Source organism: Lactuca serriola, chromosome 2 (assembly GCF_051521515.1).
Source record: "Lactuca serriola cultivar US96UC23 chromosome 2, Lser_US96UC23_V15, whole genome shotgun sequence".
NCBI lineage: Eukaryota > Viridiplantae > Streptophyta > Magnoliopsida > Asterales > Asteraceae > Lactuca > Lactuca serriola.
The window spans coordinates 132,169,456-132,193,653 of NC_136409.1; the positions used below are offsets into that span (position 1 = coordinate 132,169,456).

Below are 24,198 nucleotides of genomic sequence, written 5' to 3' on the forward strand. Positions count from 1 at the left end.
TTGTTTTTATTCACAAAATACATAGTTATTTTATAAACATAAAGTTGCATTTTAACTTCCCTTAATGATGGTATAATTGTCCATTCCTTATTATTATTATTTTTTTTTCAGTGGATAGATAAAAAACAATGTGGAAAAATGAGCTCTTTTTTTCAATCGGTTCTCCCTTCATTCCTAGTTCCTCAACTTCCGATTAAATCTTAAAAAAAATGTGGAAGAAGAGGCTAAGATCGACTATAGCTAAAACAAAGGTGAATGATCATAATCTTTGCATTAATTTTCGTGTTCATCTAGATATCGAAGAATAAAAAACAATGAAATAAGAAAAAGAATAATGATAAGTAATTTGTTAGAAGTTGGATTGACATTAGATATTTTTCAACATGTATTTATAGTTTATATTTTAACTCATCATTTTTGGTTCCATATTGATGAGTTACAGTCATCCAAAGTCATAGTATCGAACTTGAATGCTTTTCGCTACTACTTCAACGATTTGTACCATACGCAACTGTTGATAGGGGTGTTAGTTTGGATGGATCGATTTGATCTGATCCAACCAAGTAAATCCAAATGAATTTCGGTTTTCAAAACAGAGATCCAAATAGTCCAAATTAAATCCAAATCCGATCCGATCCAACCAAATTACAGTTCGGTTAGATCGGTTTTTACAATTCGGTTTTTAAGAGGCAAAACATTTTAAATAATGTATAAATTAAAGATTAGCTAACACTTTAAAAGTAACTAAATAAAACTTTTTAGCTATGAATTATAATTTATAAACAACTATTAAGAAAAATTAGCTACAGTTTAATATTTCATTGACAAAAAACATTTGATAAGAACTACATATTAAAGTACTATATTGGCTGAACGTTTCTAATAATTAAAAAAATAATTTAGTTGATTTATAAATGATTAAAGATATATATTAAAAATAAATAATAAGTTTTTATTCGGTTCTTATTTTATAAACCAAAACCAATCCGAAATTCAAAAATAATAATTCGGTTTAGCTTAAAATCAATCCAAAAATCCGAATATCCAAACAAAACACTCTAATCCAAATTGTCCAATTGGACAATTCGGTTTTAACCAAATAATGAACAACCCTAATTGTTGTACTGGTCTAACGAATCAAGCACCGAAAAACAGGCACCAACACTAGTATGTGTCATTAGGTCCGGTCCACCATTCACATAATTCTCTAAAACCGGTCGGGTTGCCATCCGATCAGGTCCAAATGTTCATTCTATAATTAAGTATTTTAAAAAAAATATATTGTTGATCTATATTAAATACTTACTTCGTCCCTATAATTAAGTATTTAAAAAAAATAATGCTGATCTATATTAAATATTTACTTCGGCCCTTCATTAATAAGAAATAATTAAGAGGCACGATAGATAGGCATGACCACATGATCACAGTAACTTTTATAGTGTTATTAATTAATGCCAAGTAATGATGGAATCGTGCTATTTTTTCCACTAAATATGGTTCTAAAATCCGTTAAAAAAAGTTTTTTTTTTTTGTATCAACATATGTCGTTACATCACTAGTAAGAAAACTAAGTTTCATTAATCATAGAACTCTTTTTAATTTTTTTTTAATAGAATTAAGGTGTACAAAATTGACATTTTCAATTCAACCAAAACAATTTAACTATATATCGCTAAATAACAAATCAAATGTCGGTTATTTAAGTAACACGGATTTAAGTGCAGAAGAAATGATGATTAAAACTCATCTTTAAAGATAAAAACAAAATATAACTATCCAAAAGTCATCATCAAATGATTTTTTTTAATATAATCATATTAATAAAAGTAGATAATATTAATAAAATAAATAAATCACAGATCCAAACAGAATTAGCATTTGAGGTTCTAATTATAAACAATCCCCACCAGTCACGGAATTCATTAGTGGACCATGCGGTCCCTAGTGACACATTTCTGTACCACATGTATTATTGGAAACTTTACTAATTTATTTGATATCTTATGATAAAAAAATTAAATAAATTAAATTGAAATTATTCATTTACGATCTTGATTAAGACAAATAATTAAAGAACTGCGTCACATGCTTAAATACTTGATAAATACCTTCAATCAAATACAATAATGACACTTAAAAACGCTTTTCATATCATTTAAACACTTTCCCAAGATCGAAAAATATATATCAAATCTATTTGATTACGATGTTAAATGCAAAAATTAACAAAACATATTTATTTATTTGTATATTAACACATTAAAAATTTCTACTATTAATATTTTTTGTTACATTTCTTGATTTCTTTCATATTAGCATATCGTATTTTAAAATTTTATCAAGTTATATATATTTTCATTTTATTATTACAACAATATAATTCAAAATATGTATCGTCATAATCATAAAACGGTATTATATTTAAATGACATTACTATAATCAAAAAGATCTATAAAAAAATCAAAATACATTACAACAAGGGTTAATCTTATACATAGACATACAAATATTCTCTTACAAAACACAACAATTTTTTCTCCAAATAAATACGATAAAAGATAAGCAACGGAAACTATATATTCAAGATAAACCATTATTTAAATGGTTTTAGTGGCACTTTATGAAACATAAATATTTAACATAATTTATAAATCAAGCCCAAATAGTAAAATTTTGTACTAACTAACTCCAATAACAACATATTGTTATTTATTATATTTAACTTAAAAGAAAAGTCATCAAACAATTACTTTGATATGTCACATAAAATCATAAATAACTTTAGGACACACAAAATCAGAAATAGTTTTCCATGCGACAACAAGTAATTATAATATATATATATATTTTTTTTTTGGTCCAATAATATTAAACAAAAGTGTATTTCTTCGAAATTCATCCACGTATACTTGTACTAAATCCCACCTCCTACTCTCACATATCCATCTTTTTCTTCATCACACTACTCATGTTTATGCTCTGCAAACACTCGAAAGCAACAACAAGCTTTCTCTTTGTCCCAAATCCCTTGTTTCCTTTTACAAGAAGATCTCAAATGGGTTTTCCTTTCTCAATATGCCGCCATTAAAGCTCAATGCTCAAGCTCTGCTTCCATGGCAGATCATCAACAACATCACCACCAGATGAAGCTTCTTGTAACTGTAACATTCCTTTATCCTTATCTTGTTTCTCTTGTTTATAGTGCTACAGATCCTGGAGATTTGGCGATTCTTAATCAGTTTAGAAAAGGGTTGAAGAATCCCGAGCTTTTGGAATGGCCCGTTAATGGCGACGATCCTTGTGGGCCACCAAGTTGGCCTCACGTATTCTGTTCTCAAACTAGGGTTTCGCAGATTCAAGTTCAGGGTATGAACTTGAAGGGTGTTTTGCCGAGTAATTTGAATCAATTGTCAATGCTTACGAATTTAGGTCTTCAAAAGAATCAGTTCACCGGAGATTTACCTTCGTTAAATGGGTTGTCGGAATTGAGGTGGGCGTATTTCGATTATAACCAATTTGATTCAATTCCGTCGGATTTCTTCAATGGACTCGACAGTTTAGAGGTTTTAGCTTTGGATAACAACCCTCTCAACGCCACCACCGGTTGGTCAGTTCCGATTGATCTTCAGAATTCCGCCCAATTACAGAATCTTTCATTGATGAGTTGCAATTTAGCCGGACCTTTGCCGGAGTTTCTCGGAGGTATGCAGTCTCTTGGGGCGTTAAAACTGTCGATGAATCGGATTTCCGGTGGAATTCCGGCGACGTTCAACGAATCGGGTGTAAGAATCCTTTGGCTAAATGGTCAATCCGGAGAAGGAATGAGTGGTTCCATTGATGTTATCGGAACGATGACCTCACTCACGAGCTTATGGCTTCACGGGAATCACTTTTCCGGCAAGATTCCTGATTCCATCGGCGATTTGACTGAACTCAAAGAATTCGACGTCAACAGCAATGATCTTATCGGATTAATCCCCGATAGTTTAGCTTCTCTCACATTGGATAAATTGGATTTAAATAATAATCACTTCATGGGTCCAATCCCCAATTTCAAAGCTTCGAATTTCACATATTCATCGAACCAATTTTGTCAACCGGATCCCGGCGTTCCATGTTCACCGGAAACCACCGCGCTTTTGAGCTTTTTGGACGGATTAAATTATCCGGCGAGGCTTGTTTCAACTTGGTCAGGTAATAATCCATGTGAAGGTCCTTGGTTTGGTTTAAGCTGCATTGATCAAAAAGTGAGTTCGATTCACTTAAAAAACTTCAATCTTTCTGGAACTTTGAGCCCTTCAATTGCAAATCTCGATTCTCTCGCTCGAATTGATCTTGGGTCAAACAATTTAACCGGCGTGATTCCATCAAATTGGACGAATTTGAAATCGTTAACTTTATTGGATTTAAGCAACAATGATCTTTCCCTCCCTGTTCCGAAATTCAATCCATCTATGAAACTTGTTTTAACCGGAAACCCTTTGTTACAATTGAATCCGTCGAAAACCCCTTCTCCTAAAACCAGTCCAGTCGCCGGAGCTCCGGCGAATAACCCCCAATCTCCGCCTACAACAGGGAAAAAGACAAATCCAAAAACCGGAGATAATAATACTGTCGTTTCTGGTGAAGATCCTGCTCCTCTGAGTGCTAAACGTTCTAAGAACTCCAACATCGTCCCCATTGTTGCTCCAGTTGCAGGTTTTTTAAGTTTAATCCTTCTAATCATCCCTCTTTCCATCTATTTATGTAAAGCGAAAAAAGTAAACTCGCATCAACCACCAACCTCCCTCGTTGTTCATCCACGCGACCCATCTGATTCCGACAACACAGTCAAAATCGCCATCACCAACGACTCAAACACAAGCATCGGAAGTGGTTCCGGGAGCGGAAACACTGAATCTCACGTAATCGAATCCGGAAACCTAATCATCTCCGTTCAAGTTCTAAAATCCGTAACCAAAAACTTCTCCCATGAAAACGAACTAGGTCGCGGTGGATTTGGGGTCGTTTACAAGGGTCAATTACACGATGGAACAAAAATTGCAGTAAAAAGAATGGAAGCAGGAGTCATAAGCAACAAAGCATTGGATGAATTTCAAGCAGAAATCGCTGTTCTTTCCAAAGTTCGTCATCGACATCTGGTATCACTTTTAGGGTATTCCGCTGAAGGGTCTGAGAGAATACTTGTGTATGAGTTTATGCCACAAGGGGCTTTGAGTCGCCATTTGTTTCACTGGAAAACCTTTGAATTAGAACCTCTTTCATGGAAGAGACGACTGAATATTGCGTTGGATGTTGCTAGAGGAATGGAGTATCTTCATACTTTGGCTCATCAAAGCTTCATACATCGAGATCTTAAATCTTCGAATATTTTATTGGGTGATGATTTTCGAGCAAAAGTTTCAGATTTTGGATTGGTGAAATTGGCGCCTGATGGAGAGAAATCGGTGATTACTCGTCTTGCTGGGACTTTTGGATATCTTGCTCCTGAATATGCAGGTAACTTTCCTTTTATGTTTATGTTTATTATAGAAATGGAATCATGTGTTTATTTATTATATAAATAATAAATGGAAATATATAAAGGTAATGGATTATGGAATGAAATCACAAAGGTATAATGGAATAGAATAGGAATAGAACAAGAGAAGAATTGAATGAAGTAGATATTAGAATAAAGGATGTAATGTAATGGATCGTTAATAAATGAATATATTGAATTTTTTGTATAAATTCGAAAGTAAATTACATTTTTAGTCCCTTAGTAATTTGTAAAGCTCAAAATTCTCAATTTTGGTTTCAAAAAGTAATCTCTTGCAATTTTAATCATTATTTGAGTTTCTTTGCCAACGTTATTGATCGTGTTCAATGTAAATTGCATACACGTTTGATACCAAAATTGAAAAAATAAGTTATCGACAAGGATCAAAATAGTAATTTTATTTGGAACAAGAATCAAAAATGTTACAAGAACTAGAAACATGGACCAAATGAAGATTTTGGCAACTATATTTAGCAACCAAAAATGTAATTTACTCTATATGTTGTATGTATTTGTAATAATAAAAAATATTAATTAATCATTTAAAGAAAGTTATTTGCAAAAACCAAAAATTACATATTATGAAATATTAATATAAATGTATAATGGAATAGATTCACAAAAGTATAATGGAATGGAATCACACAAGAATGAACAAGATAGTAGAATAAACCAAATTATGAAATAACCATAAATAATAATTTTTATTCATTTCAATTAGAACCTACCAAGGATGTCAAAATCTTGATTTTATAACATCGTTTTCCCATGATCCTAAGATCAAATCAAATCGTAAGATCCTGATCCTGTCAAAAACATTTTAAAATATAAAAAACATTAATAAAATAGTTTAAAACATAAAAAATACATGCCAAAAACATTTTAAAATATAAAAAACATTAATAAAATAGTTTAAAACATAAAAAATACATATCCAATATATCATTTACCGATAAACAATTTAAAATCGGTATTTTACACATTTCACTTAAGAAAAACAATTTTTTTTTTCAAAAGTAGTAACAATGTTACATACAACTTTCGTAATAGATCATCTTATTTACATTTTATTTCCTTTCGGATTAACTTAATTCAATAAAAATAAAACAAAAATTGTCAGTTAAACTTTTCCAATTCTCAAGAACTTTTTATCTGCTTTTCCAGTGACAGGCAAAATCACAACAAAAGCTGACGTTTTCAGCTACGGCGTCGTTTTGATGGAGCTATTAACCGGTCTAATGGCACTAGACGAAGACCGACCGGAGGAAAGCCAGTATTTAGCCGCCTGGTTCTGGTCCATCCGAACAAACAAAGAAAAACTCATGAACGCCGTCGACCCCTCTCTCAACGCAAACGACGAAACCTTCGAAACCATCTCCATCATCGCCGATCTCGCCGGACATTGCACCGCCAGAGAACCCAGTCAGCGGCCGGACATGGGCCACGCCGTCAATGTCCTTTCGCCGCTGGTGGAGAAGTGGAAACCGGCGGAGAACGAGGCGGAGGAGTATTGTGGGATTGATTATAGTCTCCCGTTGACTCAAATGGTCAAAGGGTGGCAGGAGGCTGAAGGGAAGGATTATAGTAGTTATGTCGATCTTGATGATAGTAAGAGTAGTATTCCGGCGAGGCCTACTGGGTTTGCTGATTCGTTTACTTCTGCTGATGGAAGATGATGTGTTTGGGAAAATGTAGATAGATTTTAAATTTTTTTTTTTTTTTTTTTTTTTTTGATGTTTGTTATGTTTGAAAATTGAAAGTAAAGTTGTAATTTTGAATATTCAATGGGGTTTTGTTTATTGTGTTTTATGTTAGGGTTCTTAGTTTCGGTTTTAGTGATTGTGTTCGTATGTTGTCATGGAATTTGGATGTGTTATTGTGTTTTTTCGTTGTTGTACTTGTAACGTATTAATAAATGTCTAATACAAAGAAAGTACATTTTTTTTTTACTATTGTTACCAACTTTGTAGGTTTTTGGGCTTGCATTTATTTTAAAGAAGAAGGGTGTTTGATCTATTTAAGTTATGGTTTTAAGGTATTGATGTAAATTTATTTTATAATCAACAATTTTTAGTCTACAAAGTAAGGAATCAACACGTTTTATCGTATCAAAAGGTGTTGGAAATGTACCACTTAATATGTGACATATGTGGAGGGTTTAAGTTTTGTTTGAAATGAAATGTATAGATTTATGAGTAAAATACGTGATATATGTCGAGAGTTTAAGTCTTGTTAACTCTCGTTTGAGATAAAATATATAGATTTATGAGTAAAACATTTGAATAGGAAATGTGTCATATATATGATATATAGATTTATGAGTAAAACATTTGAATAGGAAATGTGTCATATATGTCGAGAGTTTAAGTCTAGTTTGAAATAAAATATATAGATTTATGAGTAAAATAGCTGAATAGGAAATGTGTTAGTCATTATAAAAAAACCAAATAAAAAGAAAATATAATTATATTTTCAAATTTGAAATAAAATATATAGATTTATAAATAAAATAGTTGAATAGGAAATGTGTTAGTCATTATAAAAAACCAAATAAAAAGAAAATATAACTATATGCTCAAAATAGTTGCATACCAATATTACAGAGTAAATTATATGAATAGTCCTTATTGTTTGGAGTAATTTTCAAGTTTGATCTCTAACTTAATCTTTTTAATTCGGAAGGTCCCTACAGTTTGTTTTTGTTGCATGTTTGGTCCCTATCTTACCTAAAAAGACAATTTTTCATTTGATTTTTTAATTTATTTAAATAAAGTGGGGTAGATAAGGTAAAGTAAGGTGATGTAGAAGTGAGATCGGGATGTGTTTATTTAAATGAATTAAAAAATCAAGGTCAAAATAGTTTTTTTAGGTAAGACATTGACCAAACACGCAACAAAAACAAACAGTAGAAACCTTCCGAATTAAAAACAATAAGTTATTGATCAAACATGAAAATTACCCCAAACCATAGGGATCATTCATGTAATTTACTCAATATTATATTGTAGTGGTATTGGAATATTACATTCATTCTTTTTGTCTTGATGCTTGCTTCTTGTGCCCATCATAGGAAGCAAGATGGAAAGATGAAGAATTTATAAAGTCTTCCCTCTACTAGCTTATCAAACTGGATAAGGTTTGAGCATGTTTGTAGTATAATCATGGATTTACCAATATTAATGGTCGACTTGACATTGGGCCTTTTGATAGTTAATAAGTAACGATATTGATACAATTCACAAAATTCCTACAATTTACATTTTTTATACAACCATGAACGAATCATAGAGAAGATTTGTTAGATTCACGATATTTGTTGAATATGATTGTTGACTCATATAAAAACCATTTTTTTATTAGGACATTGTAACCAATGCTTCAATATTTAAATAATCTGCAAACTTCAAGTACATTTTATTGATTTGTTATCACAATTGCTTTATTAATTCAATTGTATTGTTTTCGTTTGTTTATGTTATTTTTAATTGTTTTGATAGTTTATTTCTATCATAATAGAATTTACTCTAACTCGTCGGATATTCTTAACAAATTTCAACCATGGTGTTGAATAACAATATTTCAATGCCAACGGAAGTTTATTAAATTTAATAATTAGTAACCATTTAAATTGTGTGGAATATCAATTAGTTCTGAAATTTCATAAACTTGAACATTTCTATTGGCCAAAAATGACAGAAAATAAAGTTTAGATATTGGAATGTAAAGATGCAATATATCATAATCAATTATGAAAATAAAGTTAAAAAAAAAAAGGTAAATTATAAGAATGGTCCTTGGATAAACCAGAAAATTCATGTTCACTATCCTGTTATATAATTTGTTGTATGTACTGATGATTCTAAGATCTTCCATCGAGCAACAATGATACTATTACTACATGTACATATTTTTCTAAAACTGAATGGATTCATAACTCAAATGATCAATCAATTTATAGCCTTCGGAGATATTAACGATTCTTAATGATCCAAAACAAGGGTCTTTATTTACAGCAACGAAACAGAAAATTAAAAAATGTTTGGGTTGAAATGAGAAAAAGAAATTGAAGATATATTTTCGGATTCAAAAATCGATTTCAGTTTCTGTTGTTAATCATTTGGCTAGAGACCTAGAGTGGAGGTCATGGAGAGAGAGTGGCAGTGGGACTATGATCGGAGTTCGTTGAGAAGATGGGAAGTCGACGTGTGTTTCTTGAGGCAATGAAGGCATATAATATAAGTAGGGTTTGGGTGAGTGTTGAGGAGTCTATAAAATGGTGATGAAGGAAATTTGTTTATTAAATAACTAGTTGTGAGACCCGTATATTATACGTGTTGATTAAAACAAAATGTTAAGTACGAACGATTAAATAGAAATTTTATTTGTATTTGAAATTGAAATAAGTGAAAATTATGAGAAAAAAAACATGCTAAAAATAAATAAATTAAAATTATGTGTTTATTGTGTAGTAAACGGGTTAATTATAACAAAATGTTAAACATAAAGGTTTAAACTGTAAATTTATTTGAAATTTAAAATTTAAAATTTATGGAAACTAAATTATGACAATTAAAGTAATGACAAGTGGAAAATAAATATATCTCAAATTATGACAAAATGACATGTGACTAATTTTATGGTAGGTTTAATTTATGGAAACTAAATTAATGGTATATTGAAAATGAAAATTAAAGTAATGACAAGTGGAAAATAAATATATCTCAAATTATGATAAAATGACATGTGACTAATTTTATAAGAGAAGGACATGTGGCAATATCATTTTCATTTGTTATGGTATATTGATTGAATTTGAAATTTAGAATTTAAAATTTAAAATTAATAGTTATTATGGTAGGTTTAATTTATGGAAACTAAATTAATGATATATTGAAAAATGAAAATTAAAGTTATGACAAGTGGAAAATAAATATATCTCAAATTTTGACAAAGTAACATGTGGCTAATTTTATGAGAGAAGGACATGTGTCAATGCCATTTTCATTTATTAGGGTAGATAATTTAGTTATCGAAAAAAAATAACAAAGGGTAATTTTAAACTAAGTTGGTATCAAGTACATAACAAAAAGCAAACTATAAAAACATTGTGAGTTGAAAAAAAAAATAATAAATTAGAAACTAAAGGAACGGATTACCTTCAACCACATCCCACTTTATTAACACCCTTAGTCCCATATCTAATTATCATAAGACGTCTACTAAGATGTTGTTTGTTTTTTTGAAACAAAAATTCAAGAAGTCTGCGAACCACTTTTTCAACCCTCTGCAATAGAAGAGGTGGACCAAACGACTGCAGACTATAATAAAAAGTGTGTTTGTTTTTTTAACATCTGCATGCTGCTGCAGATATTAAAATTTTAAAATGAACTGATTTTATAAATCGAAATAGTTTTTTAATATCGAAAAATTAATAATGTATGACATTTCAGCAATAATTTATGATATTTCAGCAAAAAATAATGATATTTGAACAAAAAAAATAAAGATATTTTAGCAAAAATAATGACATTTCATCAAGAAATTATCATTATTCAAGATAATAAATCGAAAAAAAAAAGAATTTAACAAGAATAAACAAAAAAAAGGTAAAACAAAATTTCAGCAACATATAATCAATATTTCAGCAAGTAAAAAGAAGAAGAAAAAGTTAGAAGAGACTAGAAGAGGCAATACAAGTGTTGTGCCAAGCAGAACACGCGCATATGTTTTTTACTCTGAAGACTTCTAAAGAACAAACAACTGTGAGATTAAAAGTGTTGTGCGTGTGCTGCGCCGCGCATCAATAAGAGATCTGAAGATGTTTTAAAAAAAAAAAAACAAACAGCACCTAAATGTATATTAAGGTGGTCATATGATGTTTGTTTTTTGACAAATAGTTTTTTTTTACTTATGGTATCTATGATTAGAAATAGGGATGAAAGTGGGTCCAAGGACTGGATGGACCCAGACCCAAAAACCCGAAATCGGTTAACGGAATTTTGTTGAATAAAAAACCGGACCAGTATACAGGAACGGATTCCGGTTCGGTTTCGGGTACGGTACAGGGTAAAGTGGGTCTATAATCGGAAAACCTGAAAACATCAAAGTGGATAAGTTGGAACTAGATAAAGTGGGTTTAGAACCGAAAAACCCGAAAAAACTGAAAGTTTTTGATAATACTTACTATTTAGTGGGTTGAACTTTAATTTTCATATTGATATTCCAACTTCGGGGAGGACTTTAAGTCATTGAATATGAAAGCAAAATTGACAAAATTATAGGCTAAAATCATGCAAAATTTCTAAACTACAATCTCAAAGAACCGCATGTCAATCCGACTTTAAACGAATGAGATATGCACGTGTTAATGTTTTCATAGAATTCAAGTACAAAAACAAATAACTGAAAAGTTGAAGATTTCTCGTTTTGATATCCCGAATTCAAAGGACTGTAAGTTATTGAATATTAAACCAAAAATGACAAAATTATAGTCTAAAATCATATACAATTTCTAAACTACAAGTTGGAAAAAAAACGCAAGTTAATTCGGCTTCTAACGAATTAGATATGCATCTTTTAAAACTTCCACAGAATACAAAAAAGTTGAAAAAATAAAAATGACACATTTATACTCTAAAATCATGTACAAATTCTAAACTACACATTGGAAAAAATCTTATGTCAATCCGACTTAAAACGAATGAAATATGTATATTTTAAATGTTTCACAGAAACCGGTTCTGACCTCTAAAAGTGGTTTCAGTTCTTAGACCCGGTTTGACTAGACACGATGGACCCAAACCCGGATAAATCCAATTTTAAAACCCGGAACCGGAAGCGGTTGTATATATTATGGTTCTAACAATTCTGGTTCCGATCCGATTCCGGTTCTCGTCCGATTTTTCGCTTTTAAATCTCATCCCTAGTTAGAAATACATTTAAGAAAAACATCGTTTGATTAAACAAAACACAAAAAAATGACCTCTTTTTCCAAAAGACAAAACAAATATATTTTGATTTTGGAATACGTTCTAACCTTATGTGATATTTCTTTTTCCACCACCAATATCGTCGTCACCATTGCCACCACCACTGTCGTCCACCACAGCCACTACCCCCACCTCCACCGTCATAGCCACCGTTGTCGACATCGTCACCACCAACTCCTCCACCCCTACCTTCCCACCACCATCACCACTTCCGCCTTCACCACCACCACCTCCGTAAACACCAACATCACTAGTTTTTTATGAAGATTAAAAAAAACAATTATTTATGAATACTAAAAACATAGAAAAAGACTTTTAGGCCTTGTTTGGTAGCCTCTTAATTGAAGAATTAAGAGGCAATCTCTTAATTTTTAAGATCCAGACCGTTTGGTAATATCTGAATTTATAGCTCTTAATTTGGGAGTTGCCTCTTAATTTTTAAGATATTGGGGCTTCTCTGAATTAAAAAAAATGACGCGCGTTCCTCTTTTGCCCTGCTACTCCACTTCTTTCCTCTTCTCCTTCTTTCACAAATGCCGACCCATCCTTCCAACTGCATTTCCGATCGTACGACTACAACCCTCTGCTATCCCCTCGACATCAGCCGACCACTGCCACTGCTTGTGCGGCCATCTCCGACGACAATCAAACCCTCCAACCCATTACTCATCGATTCTTTCTCTCTCGCCTCTCAAGCTGTGCACATAATCGCATAATCAACTCTTCGCTTCTCTACATCGTCTCTCTCCGGTCGCTACCGCTATTCCCTGAACCAACTCCGTTCTTCTCCGAGATAACGAGTTGCTCCATCCACCAGCGACTTTGCTGTCGAAAACCCCTCCGGTTGCAGGTGAGACTTTCTTCCTCTTTACCCTAAAACTTAATAATAAGAGTTGAATATGTTTTTTCTGGAATGTTTAGCTGTGACATCCCCATTTTCACGGCCAGAAAAGACCGATTTTGTTTATGCTTTATAAAAATCAGAGTACTTCTTTTAATAAAAATGTTGCGGAATTTGTTCCCAGAAAAACATGATAATCGCGTTATCAAAGCATTTCTAAAGAAATATATTTTTATTCACTTTTAAAAACATTTGGGATGTCATCGTCAATACAGAAACATAAGCATAAACAGAACTTACATTTATTTACACTAGTGATCTACATCTCTTTTAAATCTCTCAGTGTAATGTGACTTCATATCGACACCTGTGATACAAATAAACTGAGTGGGTCAGGTTGGGAAACCTGGTGAGTACATAGGGTTTTCAACCCACAATAATATAATTATTATGTTTTAACAATCAAACAATCAACCCAATTACCCATCCCCATTATCTTCTTTATTCTTAAGGATCTACCCTAAGAACCAGCTATTTCTCATTCATTCATTCCTAAGGATCATCCTAAGGAAACAACATGAAGTCCATTGTTGCCAATGACACTTTGGTCAAGCGCAGCTGCTAATCTTGTCACTTAGGCGCAGCTGCCAGAATTGGGACATTTCCTATGAGGCGCTTCTGCCGGTATTGACCTTTTTAACGCCACTATCATGGTTATAAGGCTCCCTATTAGGCGCAGCTGCCGATACTGTCCTTAGAGCGCAGCTGCTAGGACGTTTACCGTAGATCTAAAACATCTACGGGTTGTGGCGCAGCTGCCAGTGCTCATCTATAGGGTACTAGGTCCACTGATGCCAATGTATACCTATAGGACACTAGGTCCATGCTACTAATGTTCCTCTATTTCAGCTTTTATCCCTCATCATTCATCTACCCATGTTTTACCCAACATATCTTGTAGATATAAAATACTTTATAAAGTTTACATCATTTAAAACATGTATAAAAATCTTTCACCGGCATAGACAGCAAGTATTCAGACAATATGCACACATAGCACGTAAATTTATAATAAAATACTTCATATCTATGTGTAAGCTGAAAGTAACCATGCACTCACAACACGTACTATATATTAAATACTTCATATCTATGTGTAAGATGAAAGTAACTATGCACTCACTTGAGAAGGTGGTGACTCGGTACTTGGACAGCGCTTCGTTTACTTTAAAATAATTTCCTTCGACGAAATCTAGTATTATCACCATTATATTTTAGTCTAATATTACCGTGACTAATTATTAGTCTTATTATTATTATTATTATTATGATTATTATTATTATTATTATTATTATTATATAAGCGTTTAAACAATACTTTCCAACCACTATGTACAGACAGGGGCCAGACATAAAACACCGGAGGGCAGGACCATTTTGGCGTATAGCACTTCTGAAATCCAACAACCCTATGCGGCCCTTTAAACCAAATTCCCCGTACCGCGAGTAGTTAAAAAGATATTATAACGACACTTATATAAGTCATAATAATAGCTCAAATATTTATTATAAATTTATAATAACAATACTAATTTTAAATATAAACTATATTTTAAAATAGGGTAAGCATAACTTACTTACAAGGGGATTTTAGCTAGGAGTCGGGCTCTGCAGGGCCAGAACTTCGTCGCTGAATCTTTCTAAGAAAGATTCGTGCAGCGCTTCAGCGCTCACCTTACTATACTAAAACTACAGAAAGAGAAGTCGAATCACGAGGGACCGAAATGCTCGGGGGATAAGGAGAGAAAGACTCTTGAATCAAGAGAATGGTGCAAGAAATATGAGAGCCCAAGGCTCTTATTTATACTAATTGAATTTTCAAAAACTACCCTCCATAATTGCTTAATGACCTTTGAGTTATATAAACAACTAAACACCCCTCTATAATACTATTTTAAATGGATTTAATGATAATTGTACTAAACTAATGTCGAAAGAACTCAACATTAGTCTTATAATGACCGCATCGTCGATACCTTTCTAATGATATATACATATGTATATATGTGTGTACGTATACATGATTTATACTTTATTTTAATACGTAAATATGCTATTATAATTTGTAACTCGTTCATACGAACTCCGTTTTTGACGTTCTTTATATCCACACGTAGGTGGAGACGTACTCTACAACTTTCGTTTAGACTCCGTTGGCTAATTTTGACTTTATTTTTAAAGTTATATTTTTAACAGGCCAGGACAGGATTGGTCCGTTAAAATCTCATAACTTCTTTATCCGATGTCCATTTTCGTCTGTCTTTTTATCGTTACGCTACTAATAACGAGATCTTCGATTCTCGTGTAGGTTGTGTCGGCTAAAAATCAATCGATCTAAAATTCGAATTTCGGGCTGTACACCGCTAATCCGAAACTTCGAAAAATCATAACTTCTTCATACGAAGTCGGATTTGGGCGTTCTTTTTATCGATGTTCTTAGTTTAACATATTCTACGACTTTCGTTTAGAGCACTAAGGCTAAATCTCGCTCTATCATAAATTTACTATTTACGCTTCCCGGCGCCGTGCCGATTTCGACGCGAAACTTCGACGGGTCATAACTTCTTCGTTATAACTCGGATTTCGGCGTTCTTTATATGTACGGAAACCTTGTGAAATATTCTACAACTTGGTTAAGATTATTTATTCTAAATAATCTTTTTGTCGAAAAGTCGTTTTCGACCCCTATTGCCTCTAAATTGACTAGCCCGGATCTGCGGGCGTTACAATTATCTCCCCCTTAGGATGATTACGTCCCGGAATCATCAACGAAACAGGGCTCGTATAATGACTCCATACGTCATCTCTTCATCCTAGGTAATAATTATAACTTCTATATTCCTTCAAGTCTATCTCTTAGACTCATTGACTGTAAGCAGTACTCGATCGTGCACCTACTCTCTACCTCAGGCTAGACTCCAAATTATGACCTATCATCATGTGATGCACGTTTAGACTCAGGTCTCTTAGAGTTAAATTCTAAAATAGACTATGCCTTCCTTCATGTTCTAATGTGATATAATCACACTTTAACATGTAGCGTTTCTGGCTACCAACTTCTTTAACAACGAACGCGATACTTCTATTGATCGCTTTGATTTCAATTGTTTGGTTTAAGTCAGACGCTACATCGAACTTGGTTCCCTGAACCACGCAACATACTCATCGTAGTCGGACTCAATTCGGTATGACCACTAAGGTCGGAAATCAACAATCTTTTTAGTCATTATCAAAACGATGGTAATGACATACTTGAATAAAACAGAATCAGTTACTAGCTTCTTGGTAACCTTGTGACTTTCCCTGATCCAAGTGTGAGTCCTGTGCTTCCGGTAGTATAGGCCTCTACTACCATTCACACCTACTCATACTCGTCTCAGGTATTGTCCCGCAGTTTTCCAAGTCACCACACAAGAAAATCACATAACAGCTTAACACATCAAATATCAAAACGAAGGTTTTTATTATTCCTTGAAACTATTACATAGGTGTTCAAGTTCACCCTAGACTATGCCTCTAACAGGCTACATCATACGATTCTATGGCTACTTCATAACTCGATCTTTGGATGTCAAGCCGTCACTCCTGAATCCTCGCATTGTCATCTGCTTCGTCAAGGATCATTTGAAATGCTCTCGCCTTTGGCTTTGGCAACACATTTGGCTTTGTAGCCCCCTCTCTCTTTGGGCAATCTTGCTTGAAGTGCCCTTCCTCATTACATTCGTAACACACCCTTTTATTGAATTTACACTCGTTGGCATAATGCCCATGCTTCCCACACTTGAAACAAGTTACTTCCTCACTGCATTTTCCAGAGTGTTTCTTTTTGCACTTCTCGCACCATCTTTCTTCACTCCCTCCTCCTCTAAACTTCCTGGTACTTGATTTGCTTCTCTCATCAGGCTTCACAGACCCCTCAAACTTTCTCTTTTCGCCAACCTCGGTCTTGTTGGCGGCTCTTCCCTTGATCATCTCCTCAACCGACTTGGCCGCCCAGATAGCTGCCTCCAAAGTAGGTGCCTGACGCACTGGCACTGCATATTCCCATGGAAGTCCTTTTGCGTACTTGTCAATTTTTGTCAGCTCATCCGGAACAAGACGTAAGGCGAACTCCATCTTCTCTGTGAAGTTGTTGGTGTATTCATCAATAGACATGCTTCCTTTCTTTAAGGTAAGGAATTGGTTTTCTAGCTCGAGCAGATTTTGGGCTGAGCAGTACCTACGTTTGAAATGCACCAGAAATTCTGCCCATGTCAGTTGCAGGGGCTCATTGGGGCTCAACGTCTTTCCCAAGGTATTCCACCATCGTACAGCGCCTCCTCGAAACTGACGCACTGCAAACGTGGTTGTTGTTTTCCCTTGCAACCGCACGTCATGAAAGCTAATTCCATCTCCGAGATCCAATCCATGACCCCAATCGGATCCTCCTTTCCAGTGAAAGTCGATGGCTTGCAAGTCAGAAAATCCTTGTACTTGCATCCATTCCTCTCGACTTCGTCATCTTGGTTGTTTTGTCGAACTATTGGTGGGTTGACTTGACCAACAGTCCCACTGTAGTTTCCTTCCTCAGTCTGCCCTTCGTTCAACTTGGGCTGTTCGATCTAAATAGTCTCTTCCTCTCGATTTTGCTGGAGCAAACGTCTGGTTTCCTCCATTTGACGATCCAACATCGCTTGGATCATCGCTTGCACTTCTGCCATCGTTATTGGCTTAGCAGCGGCTACCACAACCGGTATTTGCTCAATCGCTGGGGGTTTGATCTTGGTTCCCATTTGCATTCACGTTTCCGCTACGGGTTCTTGCCATCTTGATCTATACACCGAATAAGGTGAATCTAGACCTTTACTTAGGATTGACGTTTAAATCATTCTTATCACTCCGAAACGTTTATATGCTAGTTCTAATATCGTAGTTAAACGCTTAGAATCCTAAACACATAAGGTTTCCAGATCCGGTCGGCAACAGACCATAGATCCGAACAAATAACAGCATATCAGGCACAAGCATTTAGCACATAAAAGCATTTTAGGCACAATTCCTAAAATAATCTAGTGCTCACACCTCACAATCATCGCTTAACATTCTAAGTTTAAGTCTAGAAATAAATCCATATTCCTAGTTCGCTTAAACTAATGCTCTGATACCAACTGTGACATCCCCATTTTCACGGCCAGAAAAGACCGATTTTGTTTATGCTTTATAAAAATCAGAGTACTTCTTTTAATAAAAATGTTGCGGAATTTGTTCCCAGAAAAACATGATAATCGCGTTATCAAAGCATTTCTAAAGAAATATATTTTTATTCACTTTTAAAAACATTTGGGATGTCATCGTCAATACAGAAACATAAGCATAAACAGAACTTACATTTATTTACACTAGTGATCTACATCTCTTTTAAATCTCTCAGTGTAATGTGACTTCATATCGACACCTGTGATACAAATAAACTGAGTGGGTCAGGTTGGGAAACCTGGTGAATACATAGGGTTTTCAACCCACAATAATATAATTATTATGTTTTAATAATCAAACAATCAACCCAATTACCCATCCCCATTATCTTCTTTATTCTTAAGGATCTACCCTAAGAACCAGCTATTTCTCATTCATTCATTCCTAAGGATCATCCTAAGGAAACAACATGAAGTCCATTGTTGCCAATGACACTTTGGTCAAGCGCAGCTGCTAATCTTGTCACTTAGGCGCAGCTGCCAGAATTGGGACATTTCCTATGAGGCGCTTCTGCCGGTATTGACCTTTTTAACGCCACTATCATGGTCATAAGGCTCCCTATTAGGCGCAGCTGCCGATACTGTTGTGACAACCCGAAATTTCCATTTGTACGAACATTATCTTTTCAATAGAAGCTAGTCCAGTTTCAGTGATTTTCACACTTTTCCGAACCAGTTTGTGTACATTAGGGTTTCTGTTTAAGGAGATATCAGGAGAGTGGATGCTCCTGGTTTTGTGAAATTTGAGCATTCCAAGTTTCATAATGTTGCAGTCCAATATCAGGAATAAAAATATTTTCTGCCAAAATATTCCAGGACTATAAATAGTTTTCTGAATTAAATTAATTCATTATTCACAATTCCAAATAGAGAAAAGCCATATTCTCTCTGACGGATCTTCGGGTTTTCATCCCAGATTGTGAGTCTACTTTACTAAATGTGTTTCAATACTTGTTAGATGCTTTATAACATCAATTACATGTTTAGATTACAAGATCCGGGAGTTTACCGCCCAAGAACGTTCTTGGGGAGTAAACTCCAAAATGGAGCTTTAAGGCTACCTAGACCCTTTTTCTTGTTAAGCAACTTATTAAGGACCTTGTGTATGATCTTAAGAGACTAGAAAGCATCCAAAATCAACAAGTAATAGGAGTTTACGGCCAAGGACTTTTCTTGGGCCGTAAACCCCTTTTCAAGGGCATTTAGTGCCCTAAACCACCCCTAATGCTTAAGGACTTTAACCCTCAAATGCTTGTACCTATTTTGGACATCAAAACACTTCAAAATCATAGGTTTCTAGGAGTTTACGGCCAAGAACCTCTCTTGGGCCGTAAACCCCTTTTCCAAGGGTTAAATGCACCACAAACACCCCTAAGGCTTTAAGACAATTACCATTGAACACCTAGGACTTGAATGGGGAGTAAAAGACATCAAGAACATCCCTTAAAGGGATTTTACGGCCAAGGAACACCTCTTGGGCCGTAAACTCCAAGTGAATGCACAAATGTGTGCCTCTTGTCCCCATTAGCCTTAGATAAAATCATGGAAGCCATCCTAGATGTGCAAGTGCCTCAAAACAATTAAAAGCCATCACCCCATAGGAGTTTACGGCCGTAAACTCTAGGGTATATGGACTATAGGCCGTAAACTCCCCTATGGATCATTCTAGGGCCTTAAACTACTTCATGTATTATTCCAACAAAGCTAGGAGTGTTCTAGGATCAAGATAACACTTTAAAACACCCAAAACCACCATGTGAGGAGTTCACGGCCATAAACCCATGGGTTTACGGCCGTAAACTCCAAAGGGTGGGGTTTTTTGGGTGGTGAACTCTTATGCAAGGCCATTTGATGTTTCAAACCCTTTTGCCTTGTCCCGTAGCAACTTAGATGCAACCATTAGGACCTTAAACACTTATAAAAAGTGTTTACATGTTCCTAAGTGTTTTAACTTATTTATCAAGTTATTATTTGTCTAATTAGTTATATATATGCTTATTATATGATAACTAGGCTCGTGCGTGTAAACAAGTCTCCGTTTGCCACCTAGCACGGTATCCGACACTGCAATTCGTACAACTCACCGCAAGTGAGTTCATACCCCTTGAATCAACCTTTGAAATGATTTTAAATGTTTTAAATACTTTATGGGGGGGGAATACAAGTCAAATACTTATAGTTATTGCTTCAATCACATGTGATTGCATTTAATCACATGTGATTAATAACTAGGAAAACAACGATTTTTACCACTGTTCAAACTGTTTATCAAACTGCTTTACTTTGAAATGTTTTACAAACTCTTTTACTATCCAAACTTATTTACAGACTGTAATTTCAAACAAATGTTTCTTATACTTAAACTGTTTTATCAACTTATGCCTTCAAATTGTATTATAGATTGACATCAAGCCGATTTTCTCTTGAAATTATATTTATCTTTCAAATGTCTTTTCAAAACTTATTATGCCTTTATATTATCAATTGCATGCCCATATATGTATTGATATATAAATAATGTTTAAAGGGCTTAGGAAGGCCATCCGCCCTATTTCCTTTTTCTCGATTTGGATGTGGTCTGGTGGGATTTCGGGTGACCATCCGAAGGTCGTTTCCATATTACTTATATATCATATATATATGTATAGACATAAAAGTACTTCCATATTCATACTTATCAGTACATCAATGGTTAGTTACTATCGGGGTAACACAGGAACATATACAGTTATACTAGAACCATGTACATATACAGCTATACTAGAAACAAGTACATATACAACGATACTAGAAACAAGTACATATACAATAATACTAGAACCATGAGCATATACAGCTATACTAGAAACATGAACATATACAACTATACTAGAACGAGAAACATTACATATACATGAATACGTTAACAATTGTGATCCACTGTGTCGGAGCATGCCTTAAATGTCATGGCCCGAGTTGTAGCCAGAATTCTCTTGGAGGGAGAGCGTGAGTTTGCGTATAGATCTATACTGGATTGACTATCCTACACCTTGCTGCTAGCTACAGCCGGACCTGCAGGTCTGTGGGTGCCAAACGTCATTCCGTTATTACGACCATTCATTATGTCGTTGTTACCAGTCGATAGCAATTTATCACATTTTACCTTAATATAAATCCGGTTTAAGGTAGTAGTTAGTACAATAGTAGTTCCTATTATACAAAACTACAGTACTACAATGATTTACCCATTACATATTATAGTGATAACCTCACTTAAGCATTAATGTACAAACTATATTTTATCAAATGATAGTTATACTTGGGTAATTACACACTTTTACAACAAACGAGTACACAAGACAGTTAAGCCTTGGTAGAAGGTTACTTTAATAGAAAATATAGGATTTTCTGAGGGATTCAAACTTTTACAAACACTTTCAAACACTTACTTACATTTTTACAAACTTATACATTGAGATAGGTTCAAACATTTTGACAACAAACATTGACACCAAAATACTTATGAACTCACCAGCTTAATGCTGATAAACTCTTTCAAAATAACTTGTATTCTCAGGTCATCAGTAGACAGGTACCGAGGCCAGCTTTTGAGAAGATGGAGTGCATTCAAGACTCATCTCATATTATTTTGTGTTACATTATTTTTGGTGTCTATAACTGTACAAAACACACTTGTATTAAAATTATATATTTAATGCAATGGATGATGTTGTTTGCTCATTTACATTTACTGTGTTGTGATACTATACATGACGTCCTCCGCCCCAGAACGTTTCCGTCGTTCTTGGTTTTGGGGTGTGACAACTGTCCTTAGAGCGTAGCTGCTAGGACGTTTACCGTAGATCTAAAACATCTACGGGTTGTGGCGCAGCTGCCAGTGCTCATCTATAGGGTACTAGGTCCACTGATGCCAATGTATATCTATAGGACACTAGGTCCATGCTACTAATGTTCCTCTATTTCAGCTTTTATCCCTCATCATTCATCTACCCATGTTTTACCTAACATATCTTGTAGATATAAAATACTTTATACAGTTTACATCATTTAAAACATGTATAAAAATCTTTCACCGGCATAGACAACAAGTATTCAGACAATATGCACACATAGCACATAAATTTATAATAAAATACTTCATATCTATGTGTAAGCTGAAAGTAACCATGCACTCACAACACATAATATATATTAAATAATTCATATCTATGTTTAAGATGAAAGTAACTATGCACTCACTTGAGAAGGTGGTGACTCGGTACTTGGACAGCGCTTCGTTTACTTTAAAATAATTTCCTTCGACGAAATCTAGTATTATCACCATTATATTTTAGTCTAATATTACTGTGACTAATTATTAGTCTTATTATTATTATTATATAAGCGTTTAAACAATACTTTCCAACCACTATGTACAGACAGGGGTCAGACATAAAACACCGGAGGGCAGGACCATTTTGGCGTATAGCACTTCTGAAATCCAACAACCCTATGCGGCCCTTTAAACCAGATTCCCCGTACCGCGAGTAGTTAAAAAGATATTATAACGACACTTATATAAGTCATAATAATAGCTCAAATATTTATTATAAATTTATAATAACAATACTAATTTTAAATATAAACTATATTTTAAAATAGGGTAAGCATAACTTACTTACAAAGGGATTTTAGCTAGGAGTCGGGCTCTGCAGGGGCAGAACTTCGTCGCTGAATCTTTCTAAGAAAGATTCGTGCAGCGCTTCAGCGCTCACCTTACTATACTAAAACTACAGAAAGAGAAGTCGAATCACGAGGGACCGAAATGCTCGGGGGATAAGGAGAGAAAGACTCTTGAATCAAGAGAATGGTGCAAGAAATATGAGAGCCCAAGGCTCTTATTTATACTAATTGAATTTTCAAAAACTACCCTCCATAATTACTTAATGACCTTTTAGTTATATAAACAACTAAACACCCCTCTATAATACTATTTTAAATGGATTTAATGATATTTGTACTAAACTAATGTCGAAAGAACTCAACATTAGTCTTATAATGACCGCATCGTCGATACCTTTCTAATGATATATACATATGTATATATATGTGTGTACGTATACATGATTTATACTTTATTTTAATACGTAAATATGCTATTATAATTTGTAACTCGTTCATACGAACTCCGTTTTTGACGTTATTTATATCCACGCGTAGGTGGAGACGTACTCTACAACTTTCGTTTAGACTCCGTCGGCTAATTTTGACTTTATTTTTAAAGTTATATTTTTAACAGGTCGGGACATGATTGGTCCGTTAAAATCTCATAACTTCTTTATCCGATGTCCATTTTCGTCTGTCTTTTTATCGTTACGCTACTAATAACGAGATCTTCGATTCTCGTGTAGGTTGTGTCGGCTAAAAATCATTCGATCTAAAATTCGAATTTCGGGCTGTACACCGCTAATCCGAAACTTCGAAAAATCATAACTTCTTCATACGAAGTCAGATTTGGGCGTTCTTTTTATCGATGTTCTTAGTTTAAC

At 34.2% G+C, this 24,198-nt stretch overlaps 1 protein-coding gene across 1 annotated transcript; it reads left to right on the forward strand.

The window, feature by feature from the left end:
- Positions 1–2,911: 2,911 nt before the first annotated feature.
- LOC145086807 (receptor-like kinase TMK3) lies at positions 2,912–7,495 on the forward strand. Its single transcript, XM_079024646.1, has 2 exons — positions 2,912–5,503; positions 6,711–7,495. Exons 1-2 carry the CDS (start codon positions 3,118–3,120, stop codon positions 7,220–7,222), a joined length of 2,898 nt encoding a protein of 965 aa, XP_078880772.1. The 5' UTR covers positions 2,912–3,117; the 3' UTR covers positions 7,223–7,495.
- The last annotated feature ends 16,703 nt before the right edge of the window (positions 7,496–24,198 follow it).